Source organism: Hyaena hyaena, unplaced genomic scaffold (genome assembly GCF_003009895.1).
Source record: "Hyaena hyaena isolate Hyena2069 unplaced genomic scaffold, ASM300989v1 scaffold_754, whole genome shotgun sequence".
Classification (NCBI taxonomy): Eukaryota; Metazoa; Chordata; class Mammalia; order Carnivora; family Hyaenidae; genus Hyaena; species Hyaena hyaena.
This window is the reverse complement of record NW_024081381.1, coordinates 811,619-832,979: the sequence shown is the minus strand read 5'-3', so window position 1 is coordinate 832,979 and position 21,361 is coordinate 811,619. Positions and strand designations below refer to the sequence as shown.

Sequence of the window (21,361 nt, the reverse complement as noted above, 5' to 3'; positions counted from 1 at the left end):
TTTTCTTGTTCTTCATCTTACAGGAGAGCAATCAATCTTTTACCATAATCATTTCTCTCATAGCCACACCCAATTCATGAATCTAAGCCAATCCCCTCTTAATTCCACTCCAGCATAATTAATGTTGATTACTACAAAATGTGGTGGACCAATCCCATTTTAGACATCTTGATTATGGATTTATGCCAAAATTATTTCAGGCCCCATATCATTGATGGATTTAAGCCATTTACCTCTCTTATGTTCACTTCATTCATGGATTTAAGCCAATCCCCATTTTAGCACTGCATTCCGGGATTTGAGTAGAACTCCGTCATAGCCACATTGCCTAAAATTATTTAAATCAATGTCCTATTTGACGTTGTCACATTCTAAGATTTAAGACCATTTCCCTTCTTAAAGCCCCCTTCACTCAGGGATTTAAGCAATCCTTTCTTCAAGTCTAGCCCACGTTAATGTATTTTTATTATCTCCATTTTGGCCCCACACTTCTCTTGGATTTAGGCTAGCCTACTTCATAAATCCTACCCATTCACTGATTTGAGCCTCATCCTTTCATTGCCAACTTCCTGGATCTAAGCTTAAAAACCTCCCCACCTTTAAATGTTTCAGTCCTGCCCCATCCATGGATACAGAAATTCTGTACCAAATTAACAGTAATACCCTATACCCCCTTCCCCCCAACTCCTGGTAATATCTATTCTACATTCAGTCTCTATAAATTGGCCTATTTGAAGTGCTTCACCTATGTGGAATCAAACACTATTTGCCCTTTTGTGACTGGCTTATTTCATTCAACATAATATCCTCAAGGTTCATTCATGCTGCATCATGTGTCATGTGTCATAATTTCATTCCTGTTTAAGGCTGAGTAATACTTTATTGTATGTTTATACTACATTTTGCTTATCCATTTATCCCTCAGTGGATACATGGATTCTTTCCATCTTTTGGCTATTGGGAATAGTGCTACTAAGAACATTTGCATACACATATCTATTTGATTCTGTGCTATCATTCCTCTTGGGTATATATCTAGGAGTGGAACTTCTGGATCATATAATAAGACTACATTTAACTTTTAGAGGAACCAACAAACTGTCTTCCACAGTGGCTGCGCCATCTTACATTCCCACTGTGATGCACAAGGGTTCTAACCTGTCCATATCCTGGCCAGCATTTGTTCTTTTCCATCATCCTGATAGTAGCTACTCTAATGGGTGTGAGGTGGTATTCCACTGAGGTTAGAGTGAACTGATTTTCCCACCATATACCAAAGATTCCATCCTTTCCCATTTAATTTGTAGTGCCACCTATATATTATATATCCAGTTCCTGTATATACTTATTTCTAAAACCCGAATTTCTGGGGTGCCTGGAAGGATCATTCGGTTGAGTGTCTCTTGGTTTCGGCTCAGGTCATGATCCCAGAGTTGAGCCTGCTTGGAATTCTCTCTCTCTCTCTCTTTCTCTTCCTCTGCACCTTTTTCAGGCTCACACATGTGCTCGCTCTCTCTTTCCTCTCTCTCTTCTTAAATATAATTAAATAAATAAGTAAAGATAAAACCCCAATTTCTCATTGATTGGTGTGTCTAATCCATTCCCAGTTCAACACTCTTTTAATTATTATGTCTCTTTAGCATGTCAAATTTTGAAACTTATGTGCTCCCTACTTGTTTCTGAGGTTGACCAGGCCAACCCATAACATTTGAGAGTCCAGGGGAAAAATAAAAATGGAGTCCCACATATTATAAGGCCAAAAGTCTAAAAGTAAAAAAATTGAGGTAACTATTAAATAAACTTTGATGTACCCTCCTAACTTTGAGAAATATGTTCCCATACAAACCTAAAAGAAAGGCAGGTCTCATACCTGACCACATTGTCTTCTCAATGTCTATCTGCATAGGCATCCAGTAGTGCCTCTTACTCCAGAGATGGTCTCTGTTAATGGCAGCACCCAGGGCAGTTTCAGCTCCATGTACCCAGCTGTCCCTGCACCATGGGGAGTGGGGGGGCAGCTCCGATCAGGTGTTAGAGAATGTCCACAGAATACATAATGAAAATTCTATGGAGAACTGTACTATAGAAGGTCTCAACCTTCCCCTACCCAACACCAGACCCAGGTTGGGTCAGATGTGGGCAGCCAAAGAACCCAGTACAGGCAGACAGAGGCCCATATAAGTGAGTGAGTCCAGTGACCAGCCCTGCCCTGCGGGATTGAGGACGTTCCCAAGGGGAGTTCAACGGGACTGGACCCTGGAAGAGAGAGTAGAGTGGGAAGGTTTCCCAGTGAAGGAGAGGACGTCGGACCCTAGGGATCAGCTGTGGTTTTTTTCTCCCCAATCCAGTTCTCCTGAGAAGACACAGGAAAAGATATCAGCGTAAACTATTCCTCACAGACAGAAGCACTTTGGTTTACAATTCTACATATCCAGCCAATCATCCATTTTCTGCATATGAACATATGCTCTTTCTTTTCACAAAAGCATGAATGCAGTGGTGAAGCCTTAAAACTGGGCCTTGATAACATGCAGTTCTTTTCCAGGTGGACAAGATTCAAAAGAGCTCCAATACACAGGACGCAGCATGGCAAAGGCAGGAGGGTAGGAAAAACAATGCACATATTTGGGGAACGGTGACAGCCCCATGTGGTAGGCACAAGAACAAGGCAGAGCAGTGAATAAAGTCCAGTGTATTTCCCCTCGGACAAGGTCAGGTCAGAGGTGTGGGAGAGCCAAGACATTCCAGGAGGAAGGAAAGCAGGGACCATTCAGCCCCTCTCACCTATGACAACATTGGGACGCTGAAAGGTGGCCCGGAGAGGCTGCCCAGCCACCTAGAATGGACATCAGGACACACTGCGACCACAGCTCACAGTGAAAGTCACAGAACCAGTGAATGTCGGCGGTAAGCCACCTGAGGCCAGCACTGTCGTTGGTTGGCCAGCTGTGGGGCCCTGGACACTGATGTCCCCCAGTTTCTTCTTCCACAAAGCGGTAGGCACATGCTGTCTCTCACTGCACCCCATTCCTCCTTCCACTACAGTAGCTCTGTGCCCAAGTGCCCCCCCCCCCCCCCCCCCCCCCCCCCCCGCCCCCCCCCCCCCCCCCCCCCTCCCGCTTAGGACCTCTGTCCCGGGCCGGGGCCATCTCCCACTTTTCATACCTCATTTCTCACCTCCCCCTCTCATTGGCTGGTGTCCCCTCCCACCAGGGGGCCTTCAAAGCCTCCTCAAGTTCAGGCGCCTACCATCCCTCCACTCTCCAGGGCACCTGCCCTTCCCGGCTTCCTGAGTGTCCCAGCCCTATCATGCTCAGGGCCCCAAACCCTCCCGTGGCCCCTAAGGCTCCAAGGGCTCCCCCCTGCCCAGCCCAACAGACTCTTCCAGTTCTCAAGTAGGGCCTGGCTCAGGCCAGCATTCACTGCAAATGCACTGAGTGCCGACCAGGAGCAAAGCTCTGTTGGAGGCTGCAGAATTTCCTGGTAAACGTGGGCTCCACTTCTGCACCCCCGTGTTTAGTTGTCAGAGCTCGGGCGGGGCCCTTAAGTTATCTGGGCCTCGACTTCCCCTTCTCGCCCATGGAATAAAGCCTGTCCTGGGTGGGAAAAGTTGCCCAGCCCAGGGTCCTGGGAGAGCAGAGGCGGCGCCTGAGGCAGAGCGAGGCCAAGCGCTCGCGCTGGTTCCCACAGCCAGGCCTCTTTGCCGGCAGCCAGGTAGGTGACTGCGCGGGTCAGGTCGCCGGGCACGGGGCCGACCAGCTACAGCGGCGTCCAGGCTCAGGCGGGCCGCCAGGTGAGCGCGCCCAGGAGCTCCAAACGCGTCGCTGGCGGCCGTGCGTCCACCCGACCGACTTCGGGTCATGGAGCCGCGCGCGGGGGGCGCCACGGACCCTAGGGGGAGCAGAGGAGGTACGGGGGGTGGGGAGGGACTGGGCGCGTCCCTGCCACCCCTCGCCCCGCCTGTCTGCTCCTCACCTTTTCCTTCCGACAGGTGGTAAACAAAGTAGCCCTGGCGCCCTAGCGGCGGCGGCGGCGGCGGCGGCGGCGGCGGCGGCGGCAGGCAGGGGCCCAGCGACCCGGGCTGGGCTCCGGGTGTCCGACCCGCACCCGTACCCGCACCCGCACCGCGGGGCCGTGCACCAGACCCGGGGGCTCTCAGGAGTCTCCGGGGAGTTGTGCTAGAGGGGTCTGCCTGGCGTCACTGGGAACACCTGGGCGGGCACTCAGGGGCTGTAGTGAATTGCCGGGGGCGGGGAGCCTCTGGGATAAATGGAGGGGCAATCTGGGCCTACGTGGGCCATCAGGGTATCTAGATACCTGGATACCTGGAAGGGGAATCGGGGGTGCCGGGGCCGCGGCGGGAGCCGACCGTGTTCCGTCGCGGCATCTGGAGGAATCGGGGTCCCTCTCGATACTGTGCTGAAAGAGTTTGGAATCTGGGGTTATGAAGGGGCAGTCGGAGCCCTCCAGAGATAGTCCCGGGATGTTCGGAAGGGTGTAGGAATATTTCGGTCAAAGACCTATCTCCAGAATATGGTCGGAGCAGTCGGGGGTCTGCGGGCATACCCGCGATGCTCTGGGGTCGCGGGAGTTGAGAGGGGCAGTGGGCGACCTCCGGAACTATCGAAGGAGTGGTCGGGGGGCTCCGAAGATCTTGAGGGGCATTCTAGGTCTTCGAACGTCGGGGAGCATGGGGGTTGGCCGAGGCTCCGGCAGGCGCTGACCTGTTGTTTTCACGCTCGCAGGCCGGGGCCTTCCCCTGTCTGCGGGCCCCAGAGCCCTGCAGCTCCTGGCGCGGCTGGACGCGCGCCCCCTGGCGACCCGAGCTGCGGCCGACGTGGCGGCGCTGGTACGCAGGACGGGCGCCACATTGCGCCTGCGCCCCAAGGCGGGTGCGTGTCGGGGGCGGGGCCTCCGGGGGGCGGGGTCTGAATGGAGCCTGAGTCTGACGTGGCCGACCAGGGATGGTTAGTTTCTCCCCTGGGTGGGGCCGATGGGCGGGACTGTTGGGGTGGGGCCAATGGGCGGGACTGCTGGGGCGGGGCTCGGAGGGAGCTTCGAGAGGGACGCGATCCTAGGATATTCCTCCAGGAGGTGACACTGGGAAGGTTACTGCAGTAAATGAGTGTTGCATCGTTAGTTGTGGGTGCGGGCCAGATGGTAATCCCTGTCGGTGGGGCTTTGGATGGAATTTTGAGAAGGTGGGTCCTGGAGAGCGTTGGGGGCGGGCACTTGGCTAAGGGGCGGGCCTGGAAAGCCCCTCTAGGGGGGTGGAGTCTACAAGCGCGAGGGGGGCGGGACTCGGAATGTCAGGAATGGGTGGGAGTTTATTGGCCAATTAGAGGGCGGAGCCTGGAAAGTTCAGGAGCCCAATCTTGGAATTGCACCTTCCAGGGAGGGCCTGAAGGTGTAATGATGAGGAGCGAGATCTCTGTGTGTTTTAGAGGGCCGTTGGAAAGTCAGGAGGCTTATTCCAATAGCTTCGCCCAAGATTATTTAATAAGGGGGGAGAAGGGGAGGTATTCGTGTTGGTGGTACCTGGAGAATTGCTTAATTGGGCATTGCCTAGCTAAGTAAATTGTGATTGAGCCTGCGTGTCGGTTGGAAGAGAAGAGGCTAGAATGTAAATTTAGTGGGTTGGGCCTATGTACTTTCTATGGAGAGCCACCAACAGCTTTCTTAGCCTCTACCTTACCCCAGCATTTAGCATCCTGTATTGTAAGGGCAATAATGTTTTCAATAGTCACTTGTCTCGAGACCCTCTTGCTTCTCACAGAGTTGCTATGGTGACAAATACAGAAAGGTGTGAAAAACCTATGGATACTTTGGGGGAGTTTCAACAGTCCATGGCGCTGGAGACTTCCTTAATGCATTTGGGGGCACAGATTAGGGGAGAGGATGGCAGAGGAGGACTGGGGAGCTACAGGGGAGTACTCATGAGGTCCTGGCTGAGAATCCAGCACAGGCCCTGACTCAGTATTTCATGTATTTTCATAAATTAGGTCTTTAAATTTTTTTTCAACAGTGTTTTGTAGCTTTCACAGTACAGTTTTTACACTTTTTTGTTACATCTATTACTGGGTACCTTATTATTTTGAGGCTCTTGTAAATAGAATTATCTTCATAATTTCATCTCTATTTAGTCTATAGAAACAATTGATTTTTGTATATTGATCTTCTATCTTCTAAACTTGTCAAGCTTGTTTATTATTTCTAATACCTGCTAAAGAGGAAACATTCAACTGAGAAATTTGAAGATTTAGTTGGTTTTAGTAAGCAATTCATGAACTCGGGAGCGTCCCACCTAACAAGTAGAGGGGAGGTCTGCTAGGAGTTATGCAAAATGGAAAGTTTTTATAGGAAGGAGGATGGGGCAAGAAAAGAAAAAAAAGCAAAAGAAAAGAAATTCTTGTTTTAGGTAAATCACTTATCCTAAGGGGGAAATGTGGGGTGAGGGGTGGGGCGGTTCTTATCACGCAGATTACCTGATTTTTCTTTGGGGATGAGAGGGCCCCAAGTGAGAGATTACGTCATTGGTGCAGACCAGAACATTCTAGATTGATTGGTTTAAAATTCTACGCCTGGAGAGGTTGAAATTGCAATTAATTGCAACTTGGAAGGCAAGTGACTCCAGCTTGGGCCTATGGCTTTATTTTTAACACTCCCAAGAATTCCAAAGGAATTTTACCAAAATTCTTATGTCCTTCTAATAATAAAGAAGTACTCACCAAAAAAACTAGTATTCACTAAGAGAAATGAGTACTCACCAAAAAATGATCGTTTTAAAACAGATCCAGAAGAAAGTTGGAAAGGTGAGCCAAAGAGAGGGAGCTCAGAATCATAGAGAAGACCCACCCAAGAGAAGTAAATCTGGACTAACGGAAGCCATGAGTGCGTGCTTGGGACAGGTACCTCACATGAGTCCCTGGATCATCATTCTTCTGGGGTCATCTCCTTTGGCTCCCACTTCTGACTCCAAGGAATATCAGCCTAAATAAAGAGGTAAACTGAGGCAAGTTCAGAAAGATGAATTTATTTGGGAATAGCAAAAGAATTGTAATTTGGGTCTTATCTGTAGCTTGCTGCAGGTTGGGTGTCCAGAATTGCAATCTCTGCTACTCCCAAATAAACTCATCTTTTTGAGCTTGCCTCAGTTTACCTCTTTATTTAAATTGATATTTATAAAAGTTGCTTTGTAGTCTTTATCTGCTAGATATCGTGAAGGATGCCCAGGGCTTCTAAGCCTGGAAACATGGCCACGAGATTGATTATTGTGCTTCCTGTTTTCAAGACCATCCTCTGACCCACCACATTATTCTACTTTCCAAACATTTCACTTTCATTAAAGTATATTTATAGCTTCACACTTAAATGTTCTAGTATATGTGTTCCATCCAAGGAAGGTGCTATAATTCATTCACCCTTTCTCCTTCTGTTGTTCCTTTAAGTGGTCTTCAATCTTTTGCTGCAATAAATAATACTATGATGAATCTCATGTAAAAATCTCTTCATGGGGTTCCTGGCTGGCTCAGTCAGAAGAGCATGTGACTCTTGATCTCAGGGATATAAGTTCGAGCCCCAAGTTGGATGTAGAGATTTTTTTTCTTTTGAGAAAGACAGAGAGAGATAGAGAGAGAGAAAGAAACAGAGTGTGAGAAGGGAAAGGGCAGAGAGAGAGAGGGGGAGACACAGAATCCGAAGCAGGCTCCACGTTCTAATTTGTCAGCACAGAGCGATGCGGGGCTTGGACCCACGAACTGTAAGATCATGACCTGAGCTGAAGTTGGACACTTAACCAACTGAGCCACCCAGGTGCTCCATGGATGTAGAGATTTCTTAAATAAACTTAAAAAAATATTTTCTCACATCTTGAATGATTTCCTTGGGATCAATTTTTAGCAGATCTGTGGTGTTCTTTCTGGTGGCTATTTAAGTATCAGCCTTCTACTTTATAAACTCTTATGATGAAGGCAGGATGGGTCCAAGGATCCAAAGGGGGTCCTGCACGACCAGCCAAGAGGGTCCTTGGCTTCACGTAGGACATAAATCAAACATGAGCGAAGCGGAAGTAAGAGCAGAATTTTTTGAAGATACAGAGACCGTGCAGATACAGGCAGTGTCTGGGAGACTCGGAAAGGAGAGAGCCTTGTCTTTGCTTGGGGTCTGGGGTTTATCCTGAGGATTGTGGTCTGATGTAAGTGTCCTTTCAGGCATCTGGGAACTGGATAGAACGAGGAGAATGGTCCTCATGTACTCCATGGGGTCTTGACATTGAGATGTCTAGCACCGGTGGTCTGGAATACACACATGATGGCCTTACCCATTCCTTAGAAGTTCTGTTGTGCTGGAAGACTCCAAAGGAATCATTAACTCCTTCATCCTTACGAGGAGGACATACATTATTTGTATTATAAGGAATGTGTAAGGTGGGTTGCTGGTCCTAGCAAGAATAGAAGCAGGGAAATGGGCAAAAAAAAAACCCACAAAAAACAAAAAACCCGAGTCCTTCAAAAAACAGTCCCTCATGGGGCCCTTTCAGTTTCTCTATCTCTCTTTAAGGTCCTTCACAAAAGGAATCTGTCCCATTAATCTTTCAAAGCCTTAGAACGTGGCTCTCACAACATATTTAATGTTGGTAGTATAAGCCGTAATAAATAGTGATCCCTGGAAAAAGAGATAAAAGGCATAGCCTTTGTGACATAAGAAAAGTCATTTTATAGGTGTCTGCATGGCTCAGTCAGTTAAACATCTGGCTTCTGCTCAGGTCATGATCTCATGGTTCCTGAGTTCGAGCCCCACGTTGGGCTGACTGCTGTCAGCATAGAGCTCACTTTTGAATCCTCTGTCCCCTCCCTCTCTGCCCCTCCTTCGCGTGTTCTCTCTCTCATAAAAAATAAACTTAAAAAAAGAAAGAAAAGTCATTTTAGGCCCTCTCTCATCTTGCAATTTTTGCCTGACAAGCACTACTTGCACATTTCTTGCAGAACTTCCTGAGATGTGTTGAAATTGAAGAAGAATAGATCTCAGTAGATAATGATTTGAAGGAAACAAAAGAATGTGAGAACAAACAGACACTATCAGGCCAGGAGATAGCCTAATCATATCAGCAACAATAAATCAGTGGTAAAACTTCCATTTCTGATTCGAAAGTAAAGATTGACTTGACACATAGTCTTGAGTCATCTTTGCAGGATTTAAATCCCTTTGAGCACTCAAATACCAGACCAACTGGAGCCAGAGAATTGATGATGCTGACCCTTGCCAGCTCTCCTGACTTCAGTCGACTTAAGATGACTTTTACCCCAATTCCATACTGAATTCCTTAGTTTGCAAGCCCTTCCATGGCTTTAGCTGAAAACTTACCCATTTTTGTTGTTGAAGAAGACACTGCTTTGGGAGATATCTCCACAGTGTTCTTCTTTATTTGTTCCAAGTAAAACTCTTCCTATTCTTTGCTTGGATGTGTCTTTTGGCTCCATATCTGCCAAGAGGTAAACCCAGTTTTGGGTAACAGTGGGAACTATAGTTGACCCTTGAACAACATGGGTTTGAACTGCACGGGTCCATTTATACCACGATTTTTCTCAATAAGTACAGTATAGTATTATAAATGTATTTTCTCTTCCTTATGATTTTCTTTTTTAAATGTTTATTTATTTTGAGAGAGAGCACAAGAGTGCAGGAGGGGCAGAGAGAGAGAAAGAGAGGGAATGAATCCCAAGTAGGCTCTGCACTGACAGTGCAGAGCCTGATGCAGGGCTTGAACCCACACATCTGAGATCATGACCTGAACTGAGATCAAGAGTCAGATGCTTAACCAACTGAGTCACCCGGGCACCCCTCCTTATGAGTTTCTGAATAACATTTTCTTTTTTTTTCTTTACCTTACTCTTAAGAATACAGTATTTTAAAAGTACAGTATATAATACAGTATAAAAAAGAATACAGGGGCGCCTCGGTGGCTCAGTCCATTAAACGTCCGACTTCGGCTCAGGTCATGAAATCATGGTTCGTGGGTTCCAGCCCCGTGTCGGACTCTGTGTTGACAGCTCAGAGCGTGGAGCCTGTCTTCAGATTCTGTGTCTCCCCTCTCTCTCTGACCCTCCCCTGCTCATGCGGTCTCTATCTCTCTCTCAAAAATAAATGAAACATTAACATTTTTTTAAAAAAATTTTAAATGTTTTTTTTTTTAATTTATTTCTAGGGGAGAGAGAGAGACAGCGTGAGCAGGGGAGGGTCAGAGAGAGAGGGAGTGACAGACTCTGAAACAGGCTTCAGGCTCTGAGCTGGCAGTCAGCACAGAGCCCGACGCGGGGCTCGAACCCATGAACCGCGAGATCATGACCTAAGCGAAAGTCAGACACTTAACCGACTAAGCCACCCAGGCGCCCCAAAAGAATACAGTATATAATACATGTAGCATACAAAATATGTGTAACTCTACTGCTTATGTTATCATTAAGGTTTCCAGTCAACAGGATATTAGTAAAGTTTTTGAGGAATCAAAAGTTATTCTAAATTTTCTTTTTTCTTTTTTCTTTTAATGCTTATTTTTGAGAGACAGAGTGCAAGCAGGGGAGGGGTAGAGAGAGGGAGATACAAAATCTGAAGCAGGCTCCAGGCTCTGAGGTTTCCGCACAGAGCCCGACTTGGGGCTCGAACTCACGAATGTTGAGAACATGACCTGAGTCGAAGTCAGGTGCTTAACCCTATGCTTAACCAACTGAGCAACCCAGACGCCCCTATTTGTAAATTTTCAACTGTGGGAGCAGTGGCTTGGTTCCCCTAACCTTTGCATTATTCAAGGGTCAAGTGTGTGTGTGTGTGTGTGTGTGTGTGTGTGTGTGTGTGTGTATTTTTTAAAGTAGTCTTGGGGCGCCTGGGTGGCTCAGTCAGTTAAGCGTCCCGCTTCGGCTCAGGTCATGATCTCACAGTTCGTGGGTTCGAGCCCTGCATCGGGCTCTGTGCTGACTACCAGCTCAGAGCCTGGAGCCTGCTTCAGATTCTGTATCTCCCTCTCTCTCTGACCCTCCCCTGCTCATGCTGTCTCTCTTTCTCTCAGAAATAAATTTAAGAGGCACCTGGGTGGCTTAGTCGGTTAAGCGTCAGACTTACGCTTAGGTCATGATCTCGCGGTTCGTGGGTTCGAGCCCCGCGTCGGGCTGTGTGCTGACTGCCAGCTCAGAGCCTGGAGCCTGTTTCAGTCTGTGACTCCCTCTCTCTCTGACCCTCCCCTGCTCACGCTGTCTCTCTCTCTCCTATAAATAAATTAAAAAAACATTTAAAAAAATGAAAGAAATTTAAGGGAAAAAAACATTAAAAAAAAAAAAAGAAGTAGTCTTCATATCCAGCATGGAACCCAACGTAGGACTGGAACTCAGGACCCTGAGATTAAGACCTAGCTGGGATTCAGAGTGGGATGCTTAACCAACTGAGCCACCCAGGCACACGTGTATATATAGTTTTAATATCTGTTTAGGTGTCCTTGTTCCCTGGACTATGAGCCTCTAGAAAGGAGGAGGTCTATTTTATTAATATTTGAATCCAGAGCTTGTGGTGTATCAAATCTGACATCAGTAGGCTCGATTTGCATGTCTATTTGTTATTGTACACAACTGAAACTCAAAGATTTTTTTCTGAAATGATGTATTTTTATCTACACTTCCACTACCAGTAGAGCATGGCGATTAATAACTACTTGTTGACTACCTAAATGAAGGCATGAATAACCCCCAAGAACTACATTTCCCTAAATGATTGGCGCGATGCGCTCCTATGAAGTAAGAAGAGCGACGATTACTTCCTAAGGTCCCTTTTTCACACTCGCCAGCCGATGCCGCAGTGCTTTGTGGGAAGAGTAGTTTTAACCCTCGTCCTCTGGCCCCAGTCAAACTGAGACCAAACTAACCTTCCCAGCAAGCAGCGCACTCGCCTGGGAAGAGGGGCAAGATGGCGGACGCCGAAGAGGGTACTTTGCGATCCGCGGGAGCTTCTGCTGCCCCAATTTCATTCAGCTTCAGTCGCACATCTGCCAGGAGACGGCTGGCAGATCCGGGAGATGACACGAGTGCGGCTCCGGAGGAGAAGGATTTCTTGAAGACCGTGGAAGGGAGGGAGCTGCAGAGGTGAAGCGCCGTGTCTTTCATCCCTTGGAATTCGGTTCGGTGGGTTCAAGTGGGAGGGTGGAATCTGAGTTGATTGTTTTGGTGATGGTGGCCTGGAAAGCCTTGAAGCACAGCCTGAGGAAATTCGTGAAGGCGAGAAGGCGGGAGTGTGTAACGGGGGAAGGGGGCGGGGGATTGGGCCTGACAGCCAGGGCGTTTGAGAATAGAGGATGTATTCCTGAGAGGGTGTGTCTTTAGCACTTGCGGACCCAGAGTGCGTTTTGAGAGAAGGAAAGGAATGGACAATGACAGAACCCCTAGTTTCTCAGCTGAAGCGGTGGAGCTTCTCCAGTATAGGGAACGGGATGGAGTGGCAGATTCAGTTTCGGGGTGGGGGGTAGCATCATCAGCTTAATTCGGCAAAGAAAGTCGGAGGGAGAGACTTCCGGAAGAGAATCAACCATCCAGGAGGTTGGTGTAGAGCCTGGACCTGGGGAGAGTCTGGGTTGAAGATGGTGATTTTTGAGTCCTTGTGAAAGCCATGGAAGTGGGTCTTGGGCTGAGCAGAGGTTCCAGGACTGAAGGCTGATTCCTCAAAGGCACGTACATTTAGGAGTTGGGGGTGGGGGAGAGAATCGAAAGAACACGCCATTAGAGACATGGCAGGAGAAGGGAGAGTGTGGTCCGTCCGGCTGGGGGCGAGTTTGGCTCTTGTGTTTTGTCTGAAGGGAGGAGTGTGGCTCAGAACCCACTGACCATACTACTCTCCCAACGTCCCATCTCTGTGTCCACATCAGTGTGAAGGCCTCAGAAACTCCCAAGGAACTCGTCATCCCTTTGATCCAGAATGGCCATCGCAGGCAGCCACCGACCCAGGCTCCTGGGCCATCCGCAAACACTGAGGCTTTGATGGATGGGGTGCTGTCTCAGGCTGTAAAAGAGCTCATTGAGGGTGAGTGATCCCCCTCTTTGTTTTGCCCCAGTGAAGGAAGAGGGGGAGGAAAAATGGAAGGAGAGGGTGGGACCTCATTACTCCCTCCCATTCTTCCTTAGACTCCAAGAAGTCCCTGGAGGAGAGAGAGAATTCGGGTATCGACCCCATGCTTGCTATCCCCATGATCCAGAAAGGATGCATCCCTAACGGAGAAGGGGCAGACAGCGAACCCCGAGCTGAGACAGTGAGCTGGTCCCTAACTCCTCCAACCCCAGCCTCTCTTTGCCCTGTCTGCCAGGCTTGCCTCTGTGCACCCAGCGGGGAAAGTCTGTGTGTGTACTAGAGGCCTGCTGCCTGGCTCTTCCTCCTTCTGTCCCTTTTGGGAAGCATTAACAAACGAATCCAGATACCAAGGTGTGGAAAAGCACTTGCATTCTGGGATTATCTGACTAAGATGAGAAAATGGAACAGGAAAATGTAAAGATCCTGAGGGTAGACTCAGCCTGGAGTGTTTGAGGAACACCAAGGAGACCAGTATAGCTGGAGGGAAATGAGTTAAGGGGAGGAGTAGTAGACAAAGTCGGAAGTGGCTGGGGCTAAACTAGGCAGGGCCTTGTGGGTCATGGTGAGGGCTTTTATTGTGAATGAGATGAGGGCCATGAGATGGCTCTGAGCAGAGAGGGGTGAAGACTTAAGATTTCACAGGATCTCTCTGGCTACTATGAGCAATACAGACTAGTAAGTAAAGGCAGAAGCAAGGAGACCAGTAGTGCAGGCTAGAAATGAGGGAGACTCAGACCAGAGTCGTAGGAGTGAGGCCTGGAAGGACAGATAGGGTTTAGTGAACGAGGGAAGAGCAAGGTGAGTACCAATGGCAGCAACAACCCAAGTAGTGGCATGGTGGCAGGGAGTCGGTGTTGTGTGTGCCCATTGGTAAAGCAACTTACGGTGTGTCTAGAGTGAGTATAAAGAATTGAGGGAGTAAGGATGGCAGGTGATGGATAAGGAGAGGCAAGGGGCGTGTCTACTGAAGCAACCAAGTCTATGTTTCATACCCATGGATCCCTGATTAACTTTTCACCTCTTTATTCACAATGTTTTAGCAATGCTTCTTTGGAGCTTATTTCTCCTACAGCCCCAGACCACCCTCTCTTTTGACTGAACTGTTCTCATTGGCCTTCACATGTCTTCTGGTGTCTTTCATCTTAAAAAAAAAATAGGATCTTCACTCACTTTCCATCCTGTTCCCTCTTTGGCCTCATTTCTCTCATTTCCTCTCCTCCTCCAGACTTCACATCTCAGTTGATCCCAGTTCCATCCATCCTTCCTCTCACTCAGCCAAAAAAAACCTTAGAGTCACTGTTGAACTCCCCTCTTTATCCCATACTCTGTGCAGTCTTTCAGCAAAATGCTGTCATCTCCCTTCGCAGAATACATCCAGAATCTGACCTCTTCTCACCATCACCACTCTGGTCTGAGCAACAAGTATCTTTCATCTGGACCATTGCTGTAACTTCCTCACTGGGCCCCTTTATGTGGTGGCCAGCCTCCTGTAGCTCCAGCCCAGATCTCCTGATTAATGTCTCACCATCCATCTCCGCCTCCACAGCACTGTTGCAGTCAGGTTGACTTTCATGATGCTCTTCCCACATACCAGATCTTGTCCTGCCTCAGAGCCTTTGCTATTAACTGTTCTCTCTGCTTGGACTACTCTTCCTTCTGTATCCTCCTGGCTCCCTCTATCATCGCTTCTGGCTTCTGCTCAGATATCAACTCAGTAATACTCTCTTCTCCATCCCTTTGCATCCCCTTAAGCTGCTTTATTTTTCTTCATATAACTTATCACTACCTGACATACCATGTTTTATGTATTTTATTTATTGTGTGTCTCTACAACTAGAATGTAAGCGTCACAGGGCACAGGTTTTTGTCTGTTTTGTTTACTGCTTTATCCTCATCGCCTAGATCAGTACCTGGCACAGAACAGGTGCTTTATAATTGTTTGTTGAAGGACAACATGGAGGAATAAAGTGGGGGACAGCAAGAGGAAATTAAAACTAACCTTGAGCTTATTGGAAAAGAAGCATCGAGGGTCACCCTATGGGTGTTAGTAAGCACATTTCGGAGGATCCACCGTAAGCCAAGCCTGACCATCCTTCCTCTGCCTGAACCTATAGGTGCCGGAGGAAGCTGATTACGAGGCAGTCCCTGTAGAGGCCTATGGGCTGGCCATGTTACGAGGCATGGGCTGGAAACCTGGCGAGGGCATTGGCCGCACCTTCAATCAGTGAGTTCTAGGGCAGGGGCAAGGGGGCAACAGACAGGGGCAGTGAACAAGACCTCCATAGTTACTGCCCATCCAGAACCATCCAGGCAGGAAGAAGGCATGTTACCACCCTAAGCAATTCAGTAAGCCTTTCCACTACTGTTTCAATCTCCTATTTACCCTTCAAAACTCTGTAATGGGATCCCATTTATGTGAAGGTTACCTTTCTGAGCATCAGCTTTGTCATCTGAAAAATGGGGATAATGACAATACTGACTTCCCAGGTCTGTTGTGGAGCTATGTGAAATTATACACATAAAGCACTTATAGCAGGCCCCAGTCCCAAGTAAATATGGACTAGACATTTGCTATTATCACACAGACTTATGGTCCCTTCTTCTCAGTTCTCCAAAGAATTCTGAAAACCAAACGTTTTTTTTTCATAAACCATTTAGTAGCCAAACATGAACTGAGACACAGAGCATTTTATAGCCTATTTCTCTTGCTTGGCGTGAACATTTGTATGATTTCCCCTGTAGAAATATTAGGGCGTTTGATTACAGGAATCTGCCTCAGGTCCTGCTGCAGATACTATGGAATAGATGGTCTACCCAATGTGTTATTGGGTTGGACCAAATGAAATTGTTATTTCTGTAGATCAAAAGCAGTCCTAATGTGAGATTGGGAAGGTTATTCTTGAGCATGTTGACAGGGTGGGATTTGAATAGTAGTGCGTGGGGAGGCACTGAAAACTTAACATCCCCCCCACTCCCCTGCCCAACAAGCTCACATACTGTGCTCCCTGCAGAGTGGTGAAGCCCCGTGTCAACTCACTGAGACCAAAGGGGTTAGGGCTGGGTGCCAACCTGACCGAGGTCCAGGCCCTGGCCCCCACTGGCCCCCATCGCCTACCAAAGCCAGAGGAGGAGCAAGAGAAGAATAAGGAAGACCAGCCTCAAGGACTGGTGCCCGGTGGGGCTGTGGTGGTTCTTTCTGGCCCGCATCGTGGCCTCTATGGGAAGGTAAGGAACCAAGCTGTGCCGGGAGCCCGAAGTAGGCCTGAAGATTGATGTGAGGGCCAGAGGGAGGAAGACTTGGGTTTAGGGTGGAAAGGGCTGGAAGTCCCTGTCTTTCAGGCCTGTCTGGCTTGTTGCCTCATTTGGTAACTCAGGACCACTTGCTGGGCCTTTCTGAGCCTCAGTTTCCAACTAAAAGAGAAAATGCCATATGCAGCACATTCCTGAGAATTGAAATTTTAAAACATATCCAAGCCACACAGTCTGGCAGGGGAGACATATGGGCCAGGGCCTGTCCCCGGCCTTGGGTCAGTCTGGTGGGAGAGACACAGGGATCAGGCCTGTTAGAAGTAAGAGTGGACAGCTGGGTCCTAGGAATGTGGGTTTAGTCCACTTCTTTACCCCAACCTTTCAGGTAGAAGGCCTCGACCCTGACAATGTTCGGGCCATGGTTCGCCTGGCCGTGGGGAGCCGCATGGTGACTGTTAGTGAGTACTGCCTGCGGCCTGTCTCCCAGCAGGAGTTTGACAAGAATTCCTCAGATCTCGGTGAGTGAGCCTTTTACCTAGCTGGGAGAGTTGGAGGAGCATTCCAGGGGGGTGGTAGGGCCTGTCCCAGGTGGTGGGGGCGGCAGGGAGGTCACCCATCTGCCTGGCAGGTGTGACTTCTGGTCAGAGGTCAGGAGGAGAGAATGAAGATAAGTAGTTTATTCAGTTTTATGGAAAATTGATATAGTAGCCCTGGGGCTTTTGCCTTTTTCTGAGAGAGAAGAAACGAGTATAGAAACCAATTCCTATCCTTAGGAGGTCTATTCAGGGTGATGAGCCTCTCTTCTGAGGAGTGAGGGCAGCTGGGAATAGGCCATGACCAGGGAGGAAAGCATTCTAGGCATGGCAGCAAGATGAGGCAGTTTGGCAGATGGGAGATTGGTGCTGACAGAGCTCTCAGGAGTGTCTAACCCATACTAGATGGTTGCCTGAGATCAGTACTATCAGCGCAGGCTCGAGCGGCTGAGGAAGGCTTCCTGAAGGAAGCCCCAGCAGTTGAGGGGAAGGGGAGAGCATTCCAACAGTGTAGGCAAAGTCGTGATGGTAGGAGGGGACACTGAGGCAGGTAAGAGACCTGCCATTATCTGCAAGGTAAGAGAATGGCACGCTGAGGCTCCCTCCTCATTCTCCCCACATGCCCTTGCATAGGCCAGATGCATAAAACTTCCTCAGTGGAGCAGAATGGAACAGCTTCATCATGGAAGGCCCTCCGGGACCAGGGCTTCCCCAGCCAGCGGGAGGACTCACAGAGGAAGCGGAAACACCTTTCTGACGGGTGAGACCCTGGGCATCTGGGATGGGGGGGGTGGGGCAAGAGGCTTTAGCAGTCAGAGAAGGCTTCCAGGGCAAGGCAGGCACATAGAATGAACTAGAGACGCCATTATAGGTGGGTTTCACAGCAGCAGCAAAGGTGGGGTGAGCAAAATGTGCATCTGACGAACTAAGCCCCGTGTTGGCCCTTTTCCACAGACAGGGGGAGCCTGCTGTCAAGAATGAGAAGGCAGGTCCCAGGAGCCAGCACTGGTTGCACAGGGACCTGCGCGTACGCTTTGTGGACAGACTGCACAAGGGTGGCCAGTATTACAACACCAAGGTGAGAACCCTGCAGCCTGGGTCCTCCTCTTCCCCCAGGGAGTAGGACGCCATAACTCCAACACTCTCACATCCCTTGACCTCCCCAGATGACAATCGAAGATGTTCTCAGCCCAGATACCTGTGTGTGTCGAACAGATCAAGGCCAGGTCCTGGAAGGTGAGTCCGAGGGATGACCACTGGGTCGTTATCATCCTGGAGGCTGATGGGAAGGCTGTCTTAGACCCAGAGACTGGTGTGGGCAAAGGCTGGTAGATTGGTCAGAGTTTAGGTATTTTGCAAGGCCCAGGATATTGGGTGTTTTTTTAGTTGACTTATTTATTTTTGAGAGAGAGAGAAAGAGAGAGAACCAGCAGGGGAGGGACAGAAAGAGGGGGATGGAGGATCCAAAGCAGGCTCCGTGCTGACAGCAGAGATCCTAATGAGGGGCTCAAACTCACAAACCATGTGACCTGAGCTGAAGTTGGTCGCTTAACCAACTGAGCCACCCAGGTGCCCCTGAGGCCTAGAATCTCCTGACAGAACATTAGGCGCTTCTGTGATGGTGATTATCTGAGCTCCTCCTTTCCCCATCTGCAATACTGGCATGGAAATGAGCTGTTTCTCCCTCTTGTACAGATGTGTCCCAAACTCATGCATTGCAGGGCATATGACGTGCCCACAGTAAACGGTATCTTGTCATCACCCATCATTTTCCTACATAAGTGCTCCCCTTTTTAGGAACTATTTCTTAGGTGTTCTCACCTGCAAAATGGGTGCAGTGGGACCCCCACGTGTCAGTAGGGTACAGAGTGGCTCTCGGGAATACAGAAAAAAACTTCTGACAGGACCCTGGGTGGGCTGGGCCTGGCTGCGGGCCTCACTCCTCCTCTCATCTGCAGGCCTGAGGGAATACATGCTGGAGACCCTGGTCCCCAAGGTCCAAGGCAACCGGGTAATGGTGGTGCTGGGGCCGCAGGCTGGAAAGGTGAGTCCCATACCTGGGCGTGGGGGCTGGGGCCATATAGGGGATGTCTGGGAGTCTGGGTCGGCACTGCTGATTCCACCCGCTTCTATTCTAGGTGGGCCGCCTGCTGGACTGGGACAGAGAACGGAGCCGGGCTGTGGTACAGCTGCGGAGAGAGAATCAACTGTTGGAACTTCACTATGATGCTGTCTGCCAGTACCTGGGCCCCAGTGACTCAGATGAAGACTGACCCGTGGCCCCGCTCCCACCCCGCAGGCTGCTACCTGTTCTGTACGGTGTGGAAAGCCAGTCTTCACAGTGGTGGGGAGGTCATTGTTCCATCCTCCACTTGCACCACAGCCCCAGGACCAGGACAGGGACATTGGCACAAGAGACAGACCAGAAGGGAGACTTGAAGCAAGCCTAGTATTCTCTAGAAGCTAGTGTGTAATAAAAATCATTTCCAAAAAATTCAGTAAAATGACAAGATCGTAAGTGTGTGCTGAGCCGAGTGGAAGCGGGAGTTGGGCACCATTCCAGGCTTTAGCCCCACTGCACTGCGTGAGCTGACAGACAAGTTCAAGGATCTGTCTGCTCACGAGTTAGTTCATTCTCGGAATACAGAAGCTGCAAAGTGTGTCCCCTGAGCAGATATTATGGAGTCTGGAGTGCCACATCTCTGCACAACTTCCTGAGGAAGAATCCTAGTGGTGACTCTACTTTTTTTTTTTTTTTTAATTTTTAAAATTTTTATTTATTTTTGAGACAGAAACAGCATGAATAGGGGAGGGACAGAGAGAGAGGGAGACACAGAATCCAAAACAGGCTCCAGGCTCCGAGCTGTCAGCACAGAGCCTGATGCAGGGCTCGAACTCAAACCGCGAGATCATGACCTGAGCCACAGTCAGACACTTAACTGACTGAGCCACCCTGGTGCTCCATTGGTGGCTCTACTTTTTACTCTTGGTCCAGGCCAGGCATCCAGAGGATATCTTGAGCCAGTGATGAGAGTCCAGAGGAAGGGAGGCTTCTACCCGCAAATGGGATGTTTTTTGTTAGTTTGCACTACTTCCCAAGAAGCCAGTTAATTTCAGGGTCCCCCTTTTAGCCCCAAACTTTGGCTAGAAGGTAAAAACGTTTTGTCCCAGATAGAAATTCTCTGATTGATCCAAGTAACTGGACTCTTCAGTTCTTGTCAGACAGTCCTCAACTTCTTCCCATTTAATGAGCTGAGATACAAAATCAACAAGGGAAGCAAGAGTTTTAGGCCCAGTTGTGTCTAAATCATCCCCAGTCAAATGCAAACTGGTGCAGCCACTCTAGAAAACAGTATGGAGGTTCCTCAAAAAATTAAAAATAGAACTATCCTACACCCAGTAAGTGCACTACTAGGTATTTATCTAAGGGATACAAAAATGCTAATTCAAAGAGTCACATGCACCCCAATGTTTATAGCAGCGCTATCAACAAAAGCCCAATTATGGAAGAGCCCAAATGTCCATTGACAGATGAATGGATAAAGATGTGGTATAGATTCACAATGGAATATTATTTGGGGATCAGAAAGAATGAAATGTTGCCATTTGCAACAGTGTAGATGGAACTAGAGAGTGTTATGCTAAGCAAAATAAATCAGAGAAAGGTAACTATCATATGTTTTCACTAGTGGAGTTTAAGAAACAGATGACCATAGGGGAAGGGAAGGAAAAATAAGATAAAAACAGGGAGGCAAACCATAAGAGACTCTTAAATACAGAGAACAAACAGGGTTGATGGAGAGGTGTTGGGGGAGGGGGGTTGGGCTAAATGGATGATGCGCATTAAGGAGGGCACTTGTTGGGATGAGCACTGGGTGTTAGGTAAGTGATGAATCACTAAATTCACCTGAAACCAATGGTATACTATATGTTAACTAACTTGAATTAAAAAAGAAAGATAAAACTGTTATAAATAAACAAATACACTCAAAATCAGAGTACCTAAGTATATAAGGAAAATATTGACATTATGAAGGTAAAAATATTTTATTACACTATATTTTAACTAACTTGGATTTAGATAAAATTAAAACTACAGAATAAAAAAAATAATTCATACCCAATCACTAAGTTGTTGATGTAATAAATGATTTTTGAGTTAGATCTAGACCACTGGTATGAACTCGTGACCTGTCAGGACACAGTCCAGCACTGTAGAATTTTTTTAAAAATAATTGAATTATCACATTAAAACTCTTACAACTCTTAATTGTTGGGGCACCTGGGTGGCTCAGCCGGTTAAGCGTCCAACTTCAGCTCAGGTCATGATCTCAAAGTTTGTGGGTTCGAGCCCCGCGTCAGACAGCTCAGAGCCTGGAACCTGCTTTGGGTTCTGTGTCTCTTCTGCCTCTCTTCCACTCATGCTCTGGCTCTCTCAACAATAAATAAACATTCAAAGAAGTTTTTTAAAAAGTGTG

General features: G+C 48.2%; 1 protein-coding gene across 3 annotated transcripts; it reads left to right on the top strand.

Moving 5' to 3' along the window:
• The first annotated feature begins 5,050 nt into the window (after nt 1-5,050).
• GPKOW (G-patch domain and KOW motifs) lies at nt 5,051-19,676 on the top strand. 3 transcript variants are annotated; one of them, XM_039218306.1, is made up of 12 exons: nt 5,051-5,201; nt 11,678-12,125; nt 12,902-13,056; nt 13,158-13,282; nt 15,216-15,325; nt 16,113-16,326; nt 16,736-16,868; nt 17,517-17,643; nt 17,838-17,961; nt 18,050-18,119; nt 18,842-18,927; nt 19,022-19,676. In XM_039218306.1, exons 2-12 carry the CDS (start codon nt 11,950-11,952, stop codon nt 19,154-19,156), a joined length of 1,455 nt encoding a protein of 484 aa, XP_039074237.1. In that variant the 5' UTR covers nt 5,051-5,201; nt 11,678-11,949; the 3' UTR covers nt 19,157-19,676. The 3 variants fall into 3 exon arrangements, with proteins under 3 accessions (XP_039074237.1, XP_039074236.1, XP_039074238.1); XM_039218305.1 differs by having other exon boundaries at nt 11,675-12,125; XM_039218307.1 differs by lacking the exon at nt 5,051-5,201 and having other exon boundaries at nt 12,113-12,164.
• The last annotated feature ends 1,685 nt before the right edge of the window (nt 19,677-21,361 follow it).

What these genes read in the sequence shown, in the direction of transcription:
- GPKOW (XM_039218306.1), top strand. Translation starts at nt 11,950, where the DNA reads ATGGCGGACGCCGAAGAGGGTACTTTGCGATCCGCGGGAGCTTCTGCT. An exon ending in ATTGGCCGCACCTTCAATCA is followed by an intron (nt 15,326 to 16,112) that starts GTGAGTTCTAGG and finishes TGCTCCCTGCAG; the next exon opens with AGTGGTGAAGCCCCGTGTCA. An exon ending in TGGGGCCGCAGGCTGGAAAG is followed by an intron (nt 18,928 to 19,021) that starts GTGAGTCCCATA and finishes CTTCTATTCTAG; the next exon opens with GTGGGCCGCCTGCTGGACTG.